The sequence below is a fragment of the Pinus tabuliformis genome, chromosome 1_1 (assembly GCF_031772625.1).
Source record: "Pinus tabuliformis cultivar Carrire ecotype Pingquan chromosome 1_1, CPIR1, whole genome shotgun sequence".
Classification (NCBI taxonomy): Eukaryota; Viridiplantae; Streptophyta; class Pinopsida; order Pinales; family Pinaceae; genus Pinus; species Pinus tabuliformis.
The window spans coordinates 960,923,335-960,944,833 of record NC_142297.1 but is presented as its reverse complement, the minus strand read 5'-3'; the positions used below and the strand labels follow the sequence as shown (position 1 = coordinate 960,944,833).

Here is a 21,499-nt window from a genome sequence, read left to right as displayed (position 1 = left end):
AGAAAGATACCAAAGTCTGCACACAAAACACTTTAAAAACCTCTATGTGGCCACGGAATATCTGCAACCTGAATTCAAAGGCCTTCTGCAGAGCCTAGTAGTAAACCCCGATTAAGAATGGATCGAACCCACCTATGTGATTGGTGACATGTTCGCCAGATGGGTGCAAGAATCCGCTATGAAGATGGGCATTCCTAGCATCACGTTTTACACTTCCCCAGCCTATGGGACTTTGCTTTACAATTCCCTCTGGCTTCATCTGCCCCACCTCCATAACCAATCTGACACCAGTACTGTTCCCGATGTTCCCACCTTCTTGACTCTCAATCGACCGGATTTAACGCCATGAGATGTAGTCCATGGCACCTGTTTGTGACCTGGCAGGTGTAGATGTACACTGGGGGATACATCGTGAATACATTCTTGGAGCTGTAACTGGAGGTTATCGAATACATGGAGACAAGAAACGGGAAGCTCGTTTGGCCCGTTGCCATCGTTTTACCCTACGATTATGTCGTGGCATCCTCTGTTACAACTCCTCTGGATCAAAGGGAAGCATCGATCTCATAATGTCTGAACCAGCAAGCTCCAGATTCTGTTGTTTATGTTTCATTCGGGAGCAGAAATTTTCTGTTTGTTGCCCAGGTTCAAGAACTTGCATTCAGTCTCCAAGGTAGCGGGGAATCCTTCATATGGGTTGTGCGTACTCTGCCAGAAATCGAGAATGAGAGGGGCTCCTCGCAGTCTCTGCTTCGGGAAGGATTCGAACGGGATACCTACGGGCGGGGGCTGGTGATCAGAGGATGGGTGCTGCAACTGCCCATCCTGTCACATTCTTCCATGGGATTCATCAGCCACTGCGGGTGGAATTCCATGGTGGAAAGCGCAAGTAGATGGATACCCATCATCTGTTGGCCCATAGCGAGCGAGCAGTTCCTTAACTCTGAGTGGTTTGTCGAACATCTCCGAGTTGTCATGCGAGCACGATGGGAAGATGATGGTGTTGTGTCGAGAGAAGAGGTGGAAAGGGTTGTGAGGTTTGTCCTGAATGAGGATCATGAACCAAGAGGAAGAGTTTGAGATGTGGCTGATGTCGCTCGAGCAGCTGTGGTGGATGGCGGGTCGTCTGCTAGAAACTGGGATTCCCTTGTGAAGCACATCTCTTTTATCTAGATTTCATCAAATTAATACACTCGCATAAATTCATCTTCACAAGAGCCATGAACCATTATTGATGATATTGATGAGATAGAAACACCATCGTCGACTTCTAGGGATTGTGCATACTCATCTTCATCATGCTCACCTGTGAAAATTAGACTTTATTGACGATGCAAACGTCATGATCCTTTAACTAATATATCTAATGTTATTCAATAATGCACAACTATGATAATGTATTTTCTTAAATCTAACGAGTGGTATATATTGTTGGAGGGATAGTATGGGATATATTGATTGCCAGCTTCATCAGTGTATGTCATTGGTCAAATAATTTACCTACTTAAATTTAACCAATGACATATACTATTGGATGGATGGTATTAAATATATTGATTGTTAACTAGTAGTATATGTCATCGGTCATATAATGTACTTACTTATATCTAATGAGTGGTATATATTGCAAAATAGATAAGATTGGATATATTGATAGGCTCGGTCGACATTAATTCAAGGCTGAAAATAATCTAGTTGTCTTTAGTGAGTCTTTTTGGAAGTTTTTCAGGTGGGTTTTTCTGTGATTTTTCCAGTCTAATTTCTCTAAAATATGGCAGGAATTTATTTAAATTACAAAATTTATGAGTAACCCCTACACAAGTGAAGTGCCCTAAGAGTTTTTTAGGGTGCTGAATCCATACATATAGTCAAAAAACAGTTTAAATAACACAAATCAAGATTTCAACTCAAAAGTTTCCACCGGATTCCAACTCCGAAAACTCCAAAAAGTGGCACTAAAGACAATTTTGAAAATAACCAACCTGCCAATGGGTCATAAATACACGGGGGCTATATATGCCCACCTTTATATTTTGGCAACCCAGTTATCCAACAATAGGCATATAAAACTTGGATAAATTTATAGCCCATTGTTGACACCTAATCATCAGGATTGGGTGAATAACTAAAATTCATGTAAATAAATAATGGAGAATATGAATAGTCACCGGGAGATGAAATGAATAGTCTCTCCCTCATGTATATAATAAACACCAACCTAAATGAAATACATGAATTGATTTGAGGAGTTACTGCCTGGCCTGACATGGTATCAGAGTCAGCTCCATTTTTGGCATCTCCTTCTAGTCTTGTAACTCCCTTCTGCCAGTTTCTTGCAGTCTGTCCACTGCCCCCTGTGGAGTCTATCCACTGCCCTCTCCACAGTCGTTGCTACAAATATTTGACATTATCTGCGCCCTCTGCGCTCTTTGGGCTCTCTGCCATCATCATTGGAAGGATTGCTCCAATGTGAGACCGACAACTGATCTCTTGGCTATTCATTTTCCCTAGGCAGTGGAGGGAGGATGGCAACTTATGCAGGAGCATTTTTGAATCCTTATGTGCCTGTTTTGAAGATTTCTCTTCTTTGGCTTTCAATTCAAACCTGTCTTTGAAGCGATTCGAGAAAGGCTTAGTGATATGCTGGAATATCGTGGTGTTATGTGCATGGAACATTGCTGCATTGAAACGATATTATATGCTGCATTGTTTGAGAAACAATCCATTGATACACACTAAGCATGCGAGTTTGAATAGTATTCTGACTGTGAAGTTGGTGTGGTGCGTTCAAGACCGCTGGAACAATTCGATTGGTGATAACATATGGTGTGTATTGTTGTGAGTAGTCTATGGTGTGTTGGGTTGATATATTGACTGCGTGTGAATTGAACGTTGTGTTGTTCATTCCTGATATGTGCATTGGTATCATATATGGTTGTTAACGCTGCCCCATATATACACAGTTCTTGTATTTATGTTGTATTACATTGAACGCTAGTTTCTTGAACGCTGGTTGAACTATGGTTGTGGTCGTTGAACTGTGGTTGTGCGTTGAATAGTTTCTTGAATGTTGTATTACATTGAACGCTGATATCTATGTTGTATTACATTGAACGCTAGTTCCATTGAAGTTTGAATAGTTTCATTGTATTTAAACTCACCATATATTGAGCAATGTGTATTACATCGTATTTACACTCACCATATATTGAACGTTGTGTATTACATTGTATTTACACTCACCATACACTGCCCCACTCGTGTATGCGTTGAACCTTTTTGGCATATAAAAATCATTGAATGCCATGTGCTGAATAGATTTTTTTTAAAACAAGGTCGTGGGTCAAAGCACTGCGGCATGAAGCGTTGAATGTGCTGTACAGTTTTTTTGTGTATTGGAGTTGCTCCACAATATATTACGCTGAATTATATTAGGCAAAAAAAATTTTGTTACAGTATGCATTCAATCATATCCATTATGGGAATAGTTCTCACTGGCAAGGAGAACTATCCTGAGTGGTCCCAGATGATAAAACACACCCTCATTTTCAACGAGTTGTGGAAAGGAGTGTGCATTGGAGACGAAGACAAAGATCCAGAAGAGCCTAACTCAGGCAAAGAGTTTTTCATTTGGGAAAATAAGAACATCAAAGCTTATGCATTAATTTCAGCATCTGTAAGTGAAGAGGTGAGTCACCATATTACACCATTTTCCACTGCTTTCTAAACCTTACAAAAGTTTAAAGAACTCTATGACTCACATTCTGCACTTGAAGTTGTTCAACTCATGATTAAACTCTTCACTCTTGAATTGCAAAATAATGATCGTCTTGCTCTTGCATCTGAAGTAAAGTCTCTAATGCATGATATCCAAGCCACTAAGATTGATTTGGATATTCCTCTTATCGTTTTTCTCAAGGCACTTTATCCTACTTACTCCAATTATCTTGAGTCATTACAAGCAAATGGAAATCTTAAAGATATTACATTTGACTCTCTTGTGAAAAAATTTGCTGAAAGAGAGAAAGCTTTTGGAAAGAAGACAACCTCTGAATCTTCTTAAGAGGCTGTGTGCCTTGCTCATAAAGAAAAGCATCCTGCTCAAGATTCCTTCAGAGGAAGAGGTGGTCGAAGAGGAAAAGGAAGATAGTTTAGAGGCAGGGGGGCAGACACTCTCAAGGAGAAAATGTACATTTTCACTGCATACGCTACAAAAGACATGGATCACATGATGCCTCTACATGAAAGTTGCCATGGGACAAAATTAAGCAGCAAAGAAACCAACAGAAAGGTAAAAATAATGACATAGACAAAGGTAAAGCACCTAAATCCGCTCACTATGTTGTGGCACAATGTAATATTGGAGTAAATGAAGATTTATTTAATGCTTCACTTGCTTCTTGGAAAAATGATTGGTTTCTTGATTTAGGAGCAACTTGCCACATGACGCATAGAAAAGATTTTTTTGAAGAATTTATTAACAATGTTGATAGAGTAGTATACTTTGCAAACCAATCAAAAATCAAGCCATCAAGGCTTGGCACAATCAAGCTTAAATTGCCTGGTCTTCCAAACTTTCTTCTACATCATGTTCTATATCTCCCACAAATCAAGAGAAACTTGTTGTCCTTGGTCCACATCCGCCAGCAAGGTCACTCCATTGATATGTTTGATGGCAAGCTTGAGGTGAGAAAAGCATCTGACCACTCACTTGTCATGAGGGGAATAGAAGAAGAAAGACTTCTCAAGCTGCAAGGTACCTCTACTCGTGCACAACATTTCTCATACAATTCTCATTATGAAGAAGGTACATTTCCATCAAGTTTATTATGGCATGCTAGATTTGGACATTTGAACTATGACAGCCTCTGCTTGTTGAAGAAAAATGATGTTGCCGGTTTGCCTACAATTCCTAGGAAATTTAAGCAATGTAATGCTTGCATTCTAGGAAAGCATAGCAAAGAGTCTTTTCATGATTCACATTCAAGAGCACATAGAAAACTTGAACTTATTCATTCAGATTTATGTGGTCCAATGCCTATTTCTTCTGCAAATGGAAATAAATATATGATGACGTTTATTGATGACTACACTAGAATGTGTTGGGTTTATTTATTGAAGAACAGATCTAATGCTTTTCAAACATTCAAGAACTTTCATAAATGGATTGAAAATGATGCACAATATCATATTGGGTCTATTCACACTGATAATGGAAAAGAATACACATCAAATGAATTTGAAAACGATATTTGCCAACATGGGATCAAACATAAAACGACTGTACCTTATAATCCTCAATGGAATGGTGTAGCTGAAAGAATGAATAGGACAATCTTAAATATGGTATGCTCCATGCTCTTCTTCAAAAATGTAAAAATAATGTTTTGGGCTGATGTTGTTCTATGTGCTGCGTATATAAAGAATAGATGTCCATCTAATGCCATTAGAAACAAGACTCCATATGAAATGTGGTATGGGCACGTTCCTTCGGTAAAGCATCTCAGGGTCTTTGGTTCCACCTGTTATGCCTTGATACCAAAGGTACATATAAACAAACTTGGTGAAGTCGTAAGTGTATCTTCTTGGGGTATTCAAACACCTCCAAAGCATATCATCTCTATGATGAAGTCAATAAAAGGTTTGTATCTAGAGATGTAATTTTCCTTGAATCATCCAAAACTGATAATGTTGTTGAGCGGCAACTTGATCGCTTGGATAGATTCGCAAATGCAAAGTCATTTCAAGAATTTGATAATCAGATTCCACATCTTGAAGGGGGGATTACTATACTAGATCAATATGTGGAATCTTCATCTGAAGAATTCTCTCCCCCGCATGAAACTCCAACAACAGATGATGCTTTAAGTGATGTGATTGATAGAATTGGGAGACTCAATCTTGATTCAGTCCTAACTCAATCAACGAAGCAGCCTGGACCATCTGAGAAAGGTCCCCCAAAGTGGTTGATAAAGACACTTGAAAGTGTTCATCCTGATGAGGTTGGAAAGACGGGAACTAGAAATTCAAACCGGCAAAATGGAGGTGATGTAGATGACTCTAATTCAGATGTTGATATGGATGTTTCTTATGATTGTGAATTGAACTTGTCTACAGATTTTGAACCAACTTCCTTCAAAGAAGCTGCTTCTCATGATGAGTGGAAAGAAGCGATGCAAAAGGAGTATGATTCCCTCATAAAGAATGGCACTTGGAAGCTGGTTGATCCTCCATTAGGAACCAAACCAATTGGCTGCAAGTGGGTCTACAAGAACAAGTATAAAGTTGATGGCTCACTTGACAAGCACAAAGCCAGGCTTGTGGCAAGAGGTTTTGCACAGAAGGAAGGGATTGATTATGAGGAGACTTTTGCCCCCATAGCAAAATGGGCTACCATCCAAACACTCTTTGCCCTAGCAGCTCAAAACGGTTGGAAAGTCCATCAAATGGATGTAAAAACTGCTTTCTTGAATGGAGATCTAAAAGAGAATGTTTTTATGTCCCAGCCTGAAGGATTTACTGTGAAAGGACATGAACAAAAAGTATGCAAACTTGTGAAATACTTGTATGGCCTCAAACAAGCACCGCAAGCCTGGTATGAAAAATTAACTAAGCATCTTCTAAAACTCAATTTCAAACATTATGATCTTGAAGATGCAACTTTATCTGTCAAGAAAGTTGGAAAAACAGTTGTATATCTTGTGGTATATGTAGATGATATTTTAATGACAGGGAACAATGAAAGCTACATTGCATCCATAAAGAAGGAATTGGGGAAAAGTTTGGAAATGACTGATTTGGGCTATGTTCATTACTATCTTGGTATTGAAGTAACTCAACATCCAAAGTCCATATTTCTTTCTCAAAATAAGGAGATCCGTTGAACAGGTTTGGCATGACAGAATGCAATCCTCTTACTACTCCAATGGAACAAAACTTAAAGCTCACATCTATTGAAGGAAAAGAATTTGAGGATGCAACAAAGTATAGACAGCTTGTAGGAAGTCTCAACTACCTAACTACTACGAGACTAGACATTTCATTTGTTGATGGAATCCTCTCTAGGTTTATGCAAAAGCCTTGTGAGGGACATTGGTCTGCTGCAAAAAGATTTCTAAGGTACTTGAAGGGAACTCAAGATCAATCAAGTATACACGGGTGGACAACTTCAGCTTGACTGGATACTCTGATTCAAACTTCGATGAAGACAAAGAAACTAGGGTATCTACTTCAAGATATGCTATGAGTCTTGGATCAGGAGTTGTCTCCTGGAGATCACATAAACAATCAGTTCCAGCAGATTCCACAACAGAAGCAAAATACGTGGCAGCAGCTGAGGCAACAAAAAATTGTGTGGCTCAAGAAAATTCTTGAAGATTTGCAGGTAAAACAAGTACAATCAACTCCACTCATGATTGAAAATACCTCTACAATAAAGTTGGCCAAGAACCCAAAGTTCCATGATCGAACGAAGCACATCAATACTAAATATCATCTGATTCGACATCATGTTGAGGACAAAACAATCCATCTCTGTGTTGGGTCCCTATAATACTAGTGATTACCCCATTACTATTGTAGTTATACCCCTTATTTATATTGTTGTGCCCCATAGAATCCCTCTATTGTTATTTTTGTGGCTTTATATTATTATTGTTAGGTCGGCTGGATTATATTGTGACTCCTTAGACTCCTATATATAGAAAGGAGGTTTTGTCATTTGATCATAAAAGAATTGTTCATTTATGTAATGTAAAGGAGGTTGCCCCATCGAAGAGGTTGAATTCTAAGGCGTTGATCTATCTTTTCTTGAGCTGGTTTCATAACATTTGGTATCAGAGCTTTGGATTCTAGGGTTTCGCTGCTCCAAACAGGTCATTGTGGCATTTTCGCTATAAATTTTTTCTGTGACGTTTCAGAAGTCGGAAAAAAAAACCCATTCGAGAAGAAATCGCGCTGAACCTTGGGTCCGAATTTGAGAGCTTTTCGCGCGATATTTTCAGAGATATGATCTGAGGAAGTTGGTCTTTTTGCAGACTCCTGAATTACATTCAAAACAGGTGACCTGGGGAAAATAGTCATAACTTTCTCTTTGGGGATCGGATTGAAATTTCGTAAGAAGGTACAGAAAGAGGACGGACTGTAGTTTCTTGTATGCATGTTTCAGATTCAAAGGTTGAAACAGTGACTCGTGGCACGTCGTACAAGTTCGCTCTACTGAACTAGTCTAAAATCAAGTCACTGTGGGAGATTTCACATAACTCTTCCTTGGAGAATCCAATTTGGGTCCGACTTGTGGCATTGGAAAGAGGACGCAGAAGGCTACTACAATTTGCAATTTCAGAACTGGATGATCTGAAATTACAAAGATACATCAGATTCAATATCAGGCTTCTATAAAGTGAAAAAGGGTGTGTAGTTTTTTTTTTAATTTTTGTGTAAGCTTGGTTTAACGGAATTCAAAGGGCATAGTAAAGCATTATTATCAGTAAGTGATGCCCCGAGGAAAGAAAATGCAAACACCTAGTAAGGAACCTGAAAGATCTAGCATGACTCATGAAGAAGAGGAAGAAATGCTACATGATATATCAAAATTACAAGAACAAGTGCAACAAATGTCACGCTCACAAAAGCTAACAGAAGCTAAGATAAGTGGCGTGGAATCTAAGATAAATGGCGTGGAATCTAAGATAAAGGGCATGGAAGCTAAGATGGATGATTCAAAGATAGATTTAAAGAGAGACATGGCAGATTTGAAGACAAACATGGCAGATTTGAAGACAGATTTGACAAATTTTCTACAAGAAATACTTACTAATGGTGAAAAGGTTGTAAATGAAACTCATGATGTGAACAAAAGTAATGTTAATCATGATTACATAGACGCTAATGTTGGACCGAAGACCCACCATATTCCAAAAATCGATATGAGGAAGTTTGATGGCAAGGATCCCGCCACATGGATATTACAGATGGAGCAGTTCTTCGATCTCAATAATGTGCAAAACACACAAAAGGTACGTATGGAAACTGTATATTTGGAACCAAATCAGTTTGTATGGTATCAATGGCTTTGCTCTCATAAAAAAATTATCACTTGGGCAATTTTTATGGAAGAATTGGTAGCACATTATGAAGATACAAAAAGAAACACTTTTTTTAGCCAATTGATAAGTCTCAAACAAAAGGGTTCAGTAATGGAGCACATCGAGGAGTTCCAAAAATTGAACATAAGGGTAAAAGATGTTCCAGAGGAGCATAGGATTGATGTGTTCATAGGGTCTTTAAAGGATAATATCCAACATGATGTTCCCCTTTGGGAACCTGATTCATTAGAGAAGGCATTCAGGTTAGCAAGAAAAATGGAAAGAAAAATTATGGCAACCAAGAAGCATGCCACTCACAACTATAAAGACGGAAGTGTTGTTGCCCATAGTCTTCCACAACCTATAAGGTTGACACCACAACAATTGGAAGAAAAAAGAGCAAAAGGGCTTTGTTACAGTTGTGATAACAAATACACTAAAGGTCATAAGTGTGCTAAAAATAAATTATTCTACATAGATTGTGAAGAGGAAGAAGAAAAGGAGCAAGAAAGGTCTAAAGAAGAAGATATACTCCAGGAACAAAGCCTAGATGAAGAACAAATAAATCCGACCATTTCTTGTAATGCATTGGCGGGAATGGCCACTCCTCAAACCATCAAGATAGAAGGACAAATCAAGAAGAAAAAGGTAATAGTGTTGATTGATTCAGGAAGCACACACAATTTTATTCATTGTAGGGTAGCAAAAGAATTGAATTGCTTCCTATATCCAACACCAGAGTGTCAAGTGATGATTGCAAATGGAGGACCAATAAATTGCTCTGGAAGGTGCCATAATATCAAGCTATCCATGGGAGAATATGTATTGACTAGCCCAATGCTTTCCATTCCAATGGGATGTGTTGATGTTGTACTAGGAGTCCAATGGCTACAATCCTTGGGTACAATAGCTTTTAATTTTAAAGAACTTTTCATCAAATTTTCTATGGAAGGAAAGGAAGTTGAATTAAGGGGTATTGTAGGGAAACCAGAAAAGATAATCAGCTCTAATGGTATGACAAAGCTTCTAAAAAAGGAGCAAAGAGGTGTAATTGCACAATTATGTTCGCTAGATGTTTCCACATCGGAATCATCTATTTCTCCAGATCTCAAAAAAGTCCTGGATAATCAGTCCAAGGTATTTGAGACTCCCAAAGATCTCCCACCTATGCGTGATCATGATCATGCTATTCATCTGATTCCAGGAAGTGTTCCTCCAAACATCAGGCCATACAGATATCCCTATGTCCAAAAAAGTGAAATTGAACATATGGTTGCAGAAATGCTAGAAGCTGGAATAATTCAACCAAGTCAAAGTTCTTTCTCTGCTCCAGTAGTATTGGTGCACAAGAAGGATGGATCATGGCGCATGCGTCCGGATTATAGGGATCTCAACAAGCTCACTATTAAAGATAAGTTCCCCATTCCTGTCATTGATGAATTACTGGATGAATTGCATGGATCAATTTACTTCACCAAGTTGGATCTTTGTTAGGGATATCATCAAATCAGAATGAAGATTGAAGACATTCCGAAAACGGCATTTAGAACTCATGAGGGTCATTATGAATTTTTGGTCATGCCTTTTGGCCTTACTAATGCACCTTCAACATTTCAAGGTTTGATGAATTCAATTTTCAAACCATTCCTTAGAAAATTTGTGTTAGTATTTTTTGATGATATACTAATCTACAGCAAGTCTTGGAAGGATCATGTTGAACATGTTGACAGGGTGCTACAACTATTGGAGGAGAAACAATTATATGCAAAAAGATCCAAATGTTTCTTTGGAGTCCAGGAGGTGGAATATTTGGGTCATATTGTATCTCATGAAGGAGTTAAGGTAGACCCTAGCAAAATTAAAGCCATTAAGGAATGGAAAATCCCCACATCCATAAAGCATCTGCGAGGATTTATTAGGTTGACAGGGTATTATCGCAAGTTTGTTAAGAATTATGGGAGAATAGCAGCACCTCTAACAACATTATTGAAGAAAGATGCATTTTCATGGACTCCGGAAGCAACAAAGGCCTTTGAACATCTTAAAGAGGCAATGTGCCAAGCATCGGTCTTAGCTACACTGGACTTTACAAAAACCTTTATTGTGGAATGTGATGCTTCAGGAAATGGAATTGGTGTTGTTCTAATGCAAGATGAAAGATCCATTGCTTGTGAAAGTCGTCCAATCAAGTGAAAGTTTTTAAGCAAAGCTATTTAAGAGAAGGAAATGTTGGCAATACTCCATGCACTTAAGAAATGGCGACCCTACCTAATGGGAAGACACTTCAAGGTAAAAACGGATCATGATAGCCTTAAATACTTTTTAGAACAAAGATTATCCTCTGAAGAGCAACAAAAGTGGGTCACAAAGATGTTGGGTTATGACTTTGAAATCATCTACAAAAAAGGGAAGCAAAATGTGGTGGTAGATGCACTCTCAAGAAAGGATGAGGATGTGGAAGCATTGTTTTCCGCCATTTCTATTATCCAACCAGATTGGATAAACGAAGCAAGGGAGGAATGGAAGAATGATGAAGAAGTGTGGGCACTTATTCGAAAGCTGCAACAAGATTCCAGTATGTCTGATACATTTAGCTGGAAAAATGATTCATTATGGTACAAAGATCGCTTATACCTCTATAAGAATTCCCAGCTAAAACAAAAGATTCTTATGGAATTGCACACTTCTCCCTTAGGAGGGCACTCGGGATTTTTAAAAACATACCACAGGGTTAAGAAGGAATTTTTTTGGGAGGGCCTTAAATCAGATATTCAAAAGTTTGTGGCGGAATGTTTGGTTTGCCAACAAAATAAAGTTGAAACAATTAAGACACCAGGTCTATTACAACCTTTATCCATTCCAAGCCAATGTTGGGAGGAGGTTTCAATGGATTTTATCATAGGTTTACCCAAGTCTGAGGGAAAGAGTGTCATCATGGTGGTAGTTGACAGACTTACCAAGTATGCACATTTTTGTGCATTATCACATCCATTTAAAGCCAGTACAGTTTCTACTGCATTTATGGAAACAATTCAAGAGCTACATGGAAACCCAAAGATTATTGTAAGTGACAGAGATCCCATTTTCACTGGAAATTTTTGGACAGAATTATTTTCTTGTCTTGGTACTCAGTTAGCTCGTAGCTCATCTTATCATCCTCAATCTGATGGGAAAACTGAGATAGTAAACAAATGTTTGGAAGGATATCTTCGTTGCTTTGTATCTGATAAATAGACACAATGGGTCAAATGGTTGCCTCTGGCTGAATGGTGGTATAACACTTCCTTCCATACAGCAACAAAAATGACCCCATTTATGGCACTTTATGGGTATCAACCACCATCCATCACATCATATTTAAGAGAAAATTCTAAGGTTAAGGCAGTGGAACATCACATCGAACATCAACAACAAGTCCTCCAACTCTTAAAGGATAACCTCGTGTTGGCACAAAATAGAATGAAACAACAGGCAGATCAACATCGCAGTGAAAGAAGTTTTGGTGTAGGTGATTGGGTATTCCTACGGCTACAACCATATAAGCAAATGTCCCTAAAGCAAGCTAAGAAGGATAATAAATTATCACCAAAGTATTATGGTCCGTACAAGGTGTTGCAAAAGATCAGTACTATGGCATACAAATTGGAGCTTCCTGCAGCTTCTCAATTGCACCTAGTTATCCATGTTTCATGTTTAAAGAAGGTTATAGGCGACAAGCTCCCACTGCAAACAATATTGCCAGAACTTGATGAGGAAGGAAAAATTATATTGGAACCGGAAGCAGTCACAGAAACAAGAACTCGACAGCTACAAAATTGATCAATTTCAGAGTATCTTATCAAGTGGAAGAACTTATCCGCTGAAGATTCCACATGGGAGGATGAGAATTTTATGCAGAAGTATCCAGAACTACTCAAGCATTGAGGACAACACTTTTTTGAAGGAGAGGGGCATGTTGGGTCCCTATAATACTAGTGATTACCCCATTACTATTGTAGTTATACCCCTTATTTATATTGTTGTGCCCCTATTACCCCCATGTTGTTATTTCTGTGCCCCATAGAATCCCTCTATTGTTATTTTTGTGGCTTTATATTATTATTGTTAGGTCGATTGGATTATATTGTGACTCCTTAGACTCCTATATATAGAAAGGAGGTTTTGTCATTTGATCATAAAAGAATTGTTCATTTATGTAATGTAAAGGAGGTTGCCCCCTCGAAGAGGCTGAATTCTAAGGCGTTGATCTATCTTTTCTTGAGCTGGTTTCATAACACTCTGCCATTGTTCCACGAATGAGAAAATTGCAGACATATTCACCAAAGCGCTTGGAAGAGAAAAGCTTGAAAGATTCAAAACGATGCTTGGACTCACGAACATCCCTTCAGATTAAGGGGGGGAATGTTGACACCTAATCATCAGGATTGGGTGAATAACTAAAATTGATGTAAATAAATAATGGAGAATATGAATAGTCACCAGGAGATGAAATGAACAATCTCTCCCTCATGTATAGAATAAACACCAACCTAAATGAAATACATGAATTGCTTTGAGGAGTTACTGCCTGGACTGACACCCATGAGCAGGCTGATTATTTGTTTCAGAACAATGATGAGGAACGGTGGAGCCATAAATCAGAGATGGGATAAGAACACGACCATAGTGGACAGATGAAATTATCGAAAATTTTATGTTTCCAATCCTGTTCAAGAAACTAATCATAGTGCTTTTCTATTTTATGTTTCCAATCTTGTTGAAGAACTGATAAAAGTGTTCTTGTCCCATGTTTATGAAATAAGTAACTGAAAAAGTGTTCTTGTCCGTTGTTTGTGACATAAAGGAATTGATAAAGTGTTATTGTCCAGTTTTTTTGCATGCTTTCAGTGAATCCATTAGGATTGATGTGAAGCCAATGGCAATGGTATTTTTATTTGGTGTTTAAAGTTTCATTTAGAATTACAAATTTGTACCTTTTTAGTTACTTCATTATAGTTATACCAAAGCTAAAAGCAGATTTTCATAGTGGGTTTATGTTACTTATTTTTTTAAGGGATTATTTGTTTCTAAAATAATTTAAATAAATTAAAAAATTTACGAATATAAAAAAAAATAATAATAATTTTGATTATTTTTAATATAAAAATTATTTGGTTATGAGATGAATATAAAGATATATATATATATTAAAGTATATATTGTATATGTATAAAAAAAATATAATAAACAATGATTAATCAACCATGAAAAAATCATTCTTCCTTATACCATGATGTGTAGATCTATGTGTATGATAATGAACCATAAATAAAAACAAAGTAACAAATAAATGAATAAATAAAGTTTAAGACTATAACCTTAAATTCTCATTTAAATTTACCATGAGATTATAGAATCTACTACCTTTATTATACTTGGTTAACACATTAAACCTATTTCAATATTAGATATTTTATATCCAATATCTTTTGGGAAATTCACTTGTCCTCATGTAAGACGCAACATTTAAGATGTATGTTTGTTTTTTCCCTTTTTTCTTAAGAAATTTTCTAACTTATAGCAAGATGTAAGTATTTAGGTGTTATCAATTTTCTCATTAATATAGTTTCAAATAGATGTTTCCATTAAGACAATGAATTATGGCTGGGGTGGTGACTTGTCCATTGCCACTTGAGGGAGTATTTTGGGTCTTTAGTGTAAAGGTTCTTAAACATAATAAGAACATTATTTAATTATACACATAAATTATTGTTTTTTTCCTAGTTTTGAAATCACTAATAGAATATGACAGTTGTGTAATCTAGTCACTTAAATTTCTATTGAGTTTTTTTTCTTTATTAAATTCATAAATTTGAGAATTAAAAATTTACTCATCTATCTTATATATAAACAATTCCAAATAAAATTGTAAAATATAAAAGAAATTAGTAATTTTATTGGTTGAGACTTCAAAATAAGCATTAGACAATGTTGCATCTCCAATACTAAGTCCTCAAGATGAAACTTCAAAATAAACATAGACTTAATCATTGTGAGTTTTTGGACTTGTTAAAAAAGGGTTGTCTCCATCTCAACTCACATCATTCAATCCTATAGTATGCATACTTAAACCTAAAGTCAAAACAAACATAAACCTTAAACGTTAAGGCTCATTATGCTTGACCACACTCATGGACCACTCGTATGCTAGATAAAACATGGGGATAGAGTTATCAAATTGAAGGGTTGTTTTAGTTGTCCAAAATAGAAATAATACAATTGACTTTTCCTCTTTGTTTGGGTGAAATAGCCAATTTCTATTTGATTTTGAGAATTTTTATGTACTTTATTTAGCGTTGATAAGTTGATGATGGATCTCCATTTTTGAGTATATATATTAATTTGATTAGAAAAGGAATCTATTTCATGGTTGAATATATGGAAATATCAATATGTGGTTACCAAGATTACGATGTTACCTTCTTACTTGTAGGAAGATTGTGATTTTCTTCAAAATACATGCCTTGTATGTCATTATTGTTTGAAATATTAGAGTCTTTCCAAACTTCTATTTAAAAATAGATTCAAACTTGTTTTATTATTTATAAGATCCTTCAATCCAACTCATTGAAAGTCGAGATAAATTATTTATTTTCAAAATAAATTATGGTTAATAAGTTTTACTTTTGATAATGATTCAACATTATTTGTATTGTTTTTGAAATTACATAAATATTGACTAATAATAAGTAATTGCACAAATCATTGGCTACTTGATAGTAGCAACGCAATATTTGATTTTTTTCACAGTAATAAAAAACATGTACATTTATAAATATGACTTAGTTGAACTATATTTTATGGTCAAGCTAGAAGAATCATTGACTACTTTAATAGTAGTAATGAAATATTTGATCTTTTTAAAGTAATAAAAAACATGCACATCTATAATATGACTTGGTTGAACTATATTTTATGGTCAAGCTAGAAGATAAGACAAAACACAAAACCTAAACTAAAGTTCATCGTAACCTTGATCTATCAAGAGATGAGAGGATCTCTTGACATGCAAACCTATTTTAGTGTGTAAACGTTGAAGAAAGGTTTGTCACCTGAAAGATTTTGAGCAACACACCAATAAAATGTTCCAACTATAAAACAAATTCTAAGATTGTATTTTTTATGGTTTAAATTTCATTTTAAAATGTATAAATGGGCTAAGATTAACTAAACTACATAGCTTAAACTCCCAATTCCATCAAATCCTTGTTGTATTTGTATAAAAATTCACTACCTGAAAAAATGACCAAATTGTAGAATAGTTAGACTATTTTAAATGTTTTTTTTCAATTGTTTTATATAATATAGATAGTTGATATTGAAATGTTTTATTTAGGAAGAACATTGAAATTATTTTATTTATGACCCACATTGCTATGTTAAAATATTTTATTGTTATTAATATATTTTTAAATGTATGTCTCTTTTTATATATGTGATATTAATTTATTTTCTAAATAATAACGAATGATTTGTTATTTCAAATATATAAAAATGAACATTATAATAAAAGTGATTTTTGCCATGACATACAATTAATTTAAGAAAATATATGAGGTTGAAATTTTAATATTCAAATATTTTATTTATGATCTAGATGGATATTTTTATTATTGATTTTGTATTAAAAATTAAATGAATTGCCTTGGTTAGGAAGTACTTGATTTTTAAATTTTTGGATATTGAAATCTTTTATTTATTAAAAGTATTGATATATCTTATTCATGATTAAGAGTGAAATAGTTTTTAAATACCACATATCAATTTTATGTTAACCACAAAAATAATTATCACCTCCTTCATGAATGTCAACAATGAAAATAAATGGAGACATCACAATAAGAATGAGATTTTGATGTTTTATAATGCTTTTAACTAGAAGTAACCGAATATTTATATTAGATTTTGTTTTTTTATTATTATAATTGAGTTTATATATTTATTTAGTAAATATTTTTATTTTTATTTTAAAAAAAATGTATATCAATTCTATGTTAAGCACAAAAAGAATTACATACTTTCTTTCTTTATATTAGTCTATATACTGTACATCTAAGTGTAAAAAAAAACTATTTTTATATTCATCACAAAAAAACTAAAAAAAAATATACTAATTGATATTTAATTGATAAATAAAAATTAATTTCAAAAATAGTGATTAGGGGAATTTTAAAAATAAATTCTCACATAAAATTTACATAACAGGTAGGAATCGTGGTCAAATTTATAAACTACAAGTTTCACTAGTCCATGTGATGGATATTAACCCAATGATCATGGCATGATGGATATTAAGCCCGTGATCATGGCTTTTTTATATAGTTTCTAGAGTGTCATTTTAAGTACAAATTTATATCTTTTTAGTTACTTTATAGTTGTTGTAGGATTTCACTAAAGGTTTATATTAAGTTAATTTTCATTTAAAGGTTTATAGGTTTATATTCAGTTATTTTTTATTTATTTTATTTTAATATATTAATTTTTTTTATGAATTTAATATTAGATTATTATTATTATTGGTTTATAATGTTAATTTTTTGTAAACATATATAAAGTGAGAAAAAATTATGTTTTTTTTCATTTACTATGGGGACTTTCACAATCTTTGGAAAAAAAAACCTAAAAAATTATGATATTATAAATAATTTGTTGCATATTAACAATCACGATATTTTAAAATTTAATTAATAAATATTTTATATATATATATATGAATATGAATGATGATTTAATATAATATTTCAAAACTATTTACATTTAATTAATAAATATATAAAAGTTTAACACTTACTCTAATTTTTTTATAAATTATATATAATTAATTGTATTTATAATATTTTAAAAATAAATTAAAAAATTTATTAAACCATTGTTAAAATTTAGTATATATCTATTTTAATTCCATATTTACCCAATATTAAAAACAACCAAATTTGTTGAGATGTAAATATTTTCTTAAATTTTATAAAAATGTATTTTGAGAAAATTAATACTGCTTAGTGAAAGCCAAAATTAAAATAAATATATAGTAATAAAATATCTAATTTAAGAGATGAAAAAATCACATTTCACATTTTCCCTGTTGAACTAAATTTTTATCAATATTGAAATTCAATCCTAAATATTGTATTATAAGTATACACTACCATATGTCCCACTGGAACCCTAGTTATCGTTTGCCCTCTTTTTTCGTGTTGTTGTTTCCCTTCCACCATGATCGAGATGCAGATCCGATTGCTTTGCCATCACCATCAGGGTATGGCTCTTATCGGTTGTGTCTGTGTGCCTCTTTCGGAGGTTGTTGGTGGTGCTAAGCCGTCGCTTAGCCGGTTCTGAGTTTTTGGTTCTTGCTTGTGGGGCCCAATGTCGTTGCGCTTTTGACTCTGTCATTCTCGTCGTTTTGTTGGGGCCGACATGATGGTCTGGGCGGAGGTTTTGTTTCGTCGTGCTTCTGCTACCTCCTTTTTTTGACGAGGGTTTATCAGTTTGGTCTGCTGCCAGCGCCGTTTGTTGTTCCACAGCCGTTGTCCTAGGGGTTTTTCTCCGGTGACGTTTTTTGTAGGGTACTTTTTTCGGCCCTATAAGATGATATCAAGTTTTTGTTAGTTGGGATCAAATGTGTAATATTTGCTTGCTTCTTAGGCATTCTAATTTCTCTCTGAATGGAATGCGTTTTATGTTTTTTTTACAGCTAGATAGATGAAAATTCTTCGGACATTAAAAGCTCAGAAATTATGATTTTTTAGGTTTGAAATTTCACTTCCGTGAATGCGTTTTCTGTTTTTCACAGCTAAATCGATGAAAAATCTTGAGACACTGAAGGCTCAGAAATTATTATTCTTTTTTCCACTCCATCATCCCTTTCCAGAATTGACAAAACAGATGTTTAGAATTTTATTTCATTGGATGTGTCTAATGTCATAAACTATAACGTTTTCCGTAATTTGACAAAACAGGGGTTTGAAACTTTATTTCACTGAAAGCATCTTACGTTTTCTTTACAGCTGGATCGATTAAAATCCTCTGACAATGAAGGCTCAGAAAATATGACTTTTTCCAAAATTCGGTAAAACAGCAAATTACAGCATTTCACTTCATTGAATGTAATTTTCCCTTTTCAAGATTTCCTTTTGGCAGAAGCTTAAATTGCAATACCGTGCAGCTTTAAAATTACGGAAGTTTTGGAGCAGATTACAAAGATGACATAACGTATGTAGATCACCGACTCACTGACTAAAGGAGGCTCGTTATGGTGCACTTTGGTTGCAACTTCACACCAGCGGGCGGCAAAGGAATCACTATGAAGCTGTGGACAAGTTTCGTACAGCGCATTGAACATAATTGTACATTCTGGCAAACTTCAAATATTAAATAGATTTCTATTTAAATAGAGTGCAATTTTGGTTTCGCAGAGCTTCAATGGAGTAAATAATTTATATAGTGAAAAATGTGTGGGTTAGTGAAAAAAATGGAGAGGGGGGAATTACTTAGAGAATTAAAAGTGGTGGGAAGTCAGATAAAAAAATTTCAAGAAATTTTGTAGTAGCAGTGTTGGAATCATGTTTTTGATGGCTGAAATAGATTCAGCACCAAAATCTTGAAATTTGACAGCTGTAACCTGGATTTACAAAAATCTCTGCAGGATTTTATCAAAAATATTGCAGGAATTTCCATGATTTTCATGACAAAAAACAGTGTGGTTAGACCACTGCTGAAAGAATATTTCATCACAGTTTAGGGTTTATGGACAATTTATGACCTGAAAATTTGACACATGATCAATGACAATGATAAACGGGAGATTTTAATCAATGTGCCAATATCTAATGCAGTAGTTAAGCCAATGAAACAAATATGTGGCTTGTCAATAAGTATTAAATGAGGTGGGCTCTATATGCCCACCATTGGATAACTCACCTGCCAAAATCTAATTGGCTTGCTCATTTAATGCTCATTGACAAACTGCTTATTTTGAGAATTGTTTTTAGTGAAATTTTCTGAAGTTAGTGGGTTTTTTCAGTGTAATTTTTCTAAAATCTATTAGGGATTTATTGAAATCACAAGTTTGATACCTTTCTCTATTAAAATGTCCTAAGGATTTTTCAAATAGCTGACTCTATATATATATATATATATAAACCAATTTAAATAACACAAATAAATTTTCAACCAACAATTAAAAATTCATAAATACAATTCCCTTATAGAATTTTATAAATCTCACTAAAACAACTCCCTTATTTTGAGCAGACAACTCCCTTACGAAGTTCAAAAAATCTCACTAAATACAACGCCCTTTATTTTGAGCGGGTTATGGTTTTGGGACCATATGCATATCTGAAATATTTCCCAGCCGGCCCACGTGGTCTTCAGACGTGACGGAATTGGGTGGGCCAGTCATATCTGTTTATAAAAGCTGTAGTGGGGTGATGCCATTGTAGCGTCCACCCAAATATTGGGCAGAGACTGAGATGGAGAGGGAGGAGCCGAGGAGGAGTCATGTGGTGGTATTCCCTTATCCCTGCCTTCCAATCCACTCTTCATCTCGCACACAGAGGCGTCGCTGTCACCTTCGTCACAACTCCTCTCAACGCAACCGCTCTAGCTTCCAGACTGCCCCGCTCCCAATCTCCTCTCCTCCTGCGCTTCCATCACTTGTCGCTCCCACCCTTTGACGGTCTCCCGCCGGATCAAGAAAGCTGCCACACCCTCAACCCAAAACACTTTGACAACCTCTATCTCGCCACGGAACAGCTCCAACCCCAATTCGAAGGCCTTCTGCAGAGCCTAGCGGTAAACGCCGACGAAGAATGGATGAAACCGACCTGTGTGATTGGCGACATGTTCACCGGATGGGTGCAAGAATCCGCTATGAAGATGGGCATTCCCGGCTTCACGTTTTACACTTCCCCGGCCTACGGGACTCTGCTTTACAATTCCCTCTGGCTTCATCTGCCCCACCTCGATAGCCAATCCGACACCGTTACTCTCCCCGACGTACCCACCTTCTTGACTCTGAATCGATCGGATTTGACTCCCAGCTTGCTGAAGGCCACTAGATCTAGTCCATGGCACCTGTTTGTGAGCCGGCAGGTGAACAAAAACAGGCACACTCGGGGATACATCGTCAATACGTTTTTGGAGTTGGAGCCAGAGATTATCGAATACATGGAGACAAGTAGCGGGAAGACCGTCTGGACCGTTGGCCCCGTTTTACCTTACGATTACATCGCGGGATCCTCTGTTACAACCCCTCTGGATCGAGGGGAAGCATCGATCTCGGAATGGCTGAACCAGCAAGCGCCGGGTGCTGTCGTCTATGTTTCGTTCGGGAGCAGGAATTTTCTGTCCGCTGCCCAGATTCGAGAACTCGC

The 21,499-nt window shown here is 35.6% G+C and overlaps 1 protein-coding gene across 1 annotated transcript in view; it reads left to right on the top strand.

The window, feature by feature from the left end:
• The first annotated feature begins 359 nt into the window (after window positions 1-359).
• The window catches only part of LOC149217680 (crocetin glucosyltransferase 3-like), a 34,531-nt gene continuing 13,391 nt past the window's right edge, over window positions 360-21,499 (top strand). The window contains exons 1-3 of the mRNA XM_089390324.1: window positions 360-482; window positions 646-1,037; window positions 20,567-21,497. Coding sequence (XP_089246450.1) covers window positions 360-482; window positions 646-1,037; window positions 20,567-21,497 — 1,446 coding nt within the window. The remainder of the gene's footprint in view (window positions 483-645; window positions 1,038-20,566; window positions 21,498-21,499) is intronic.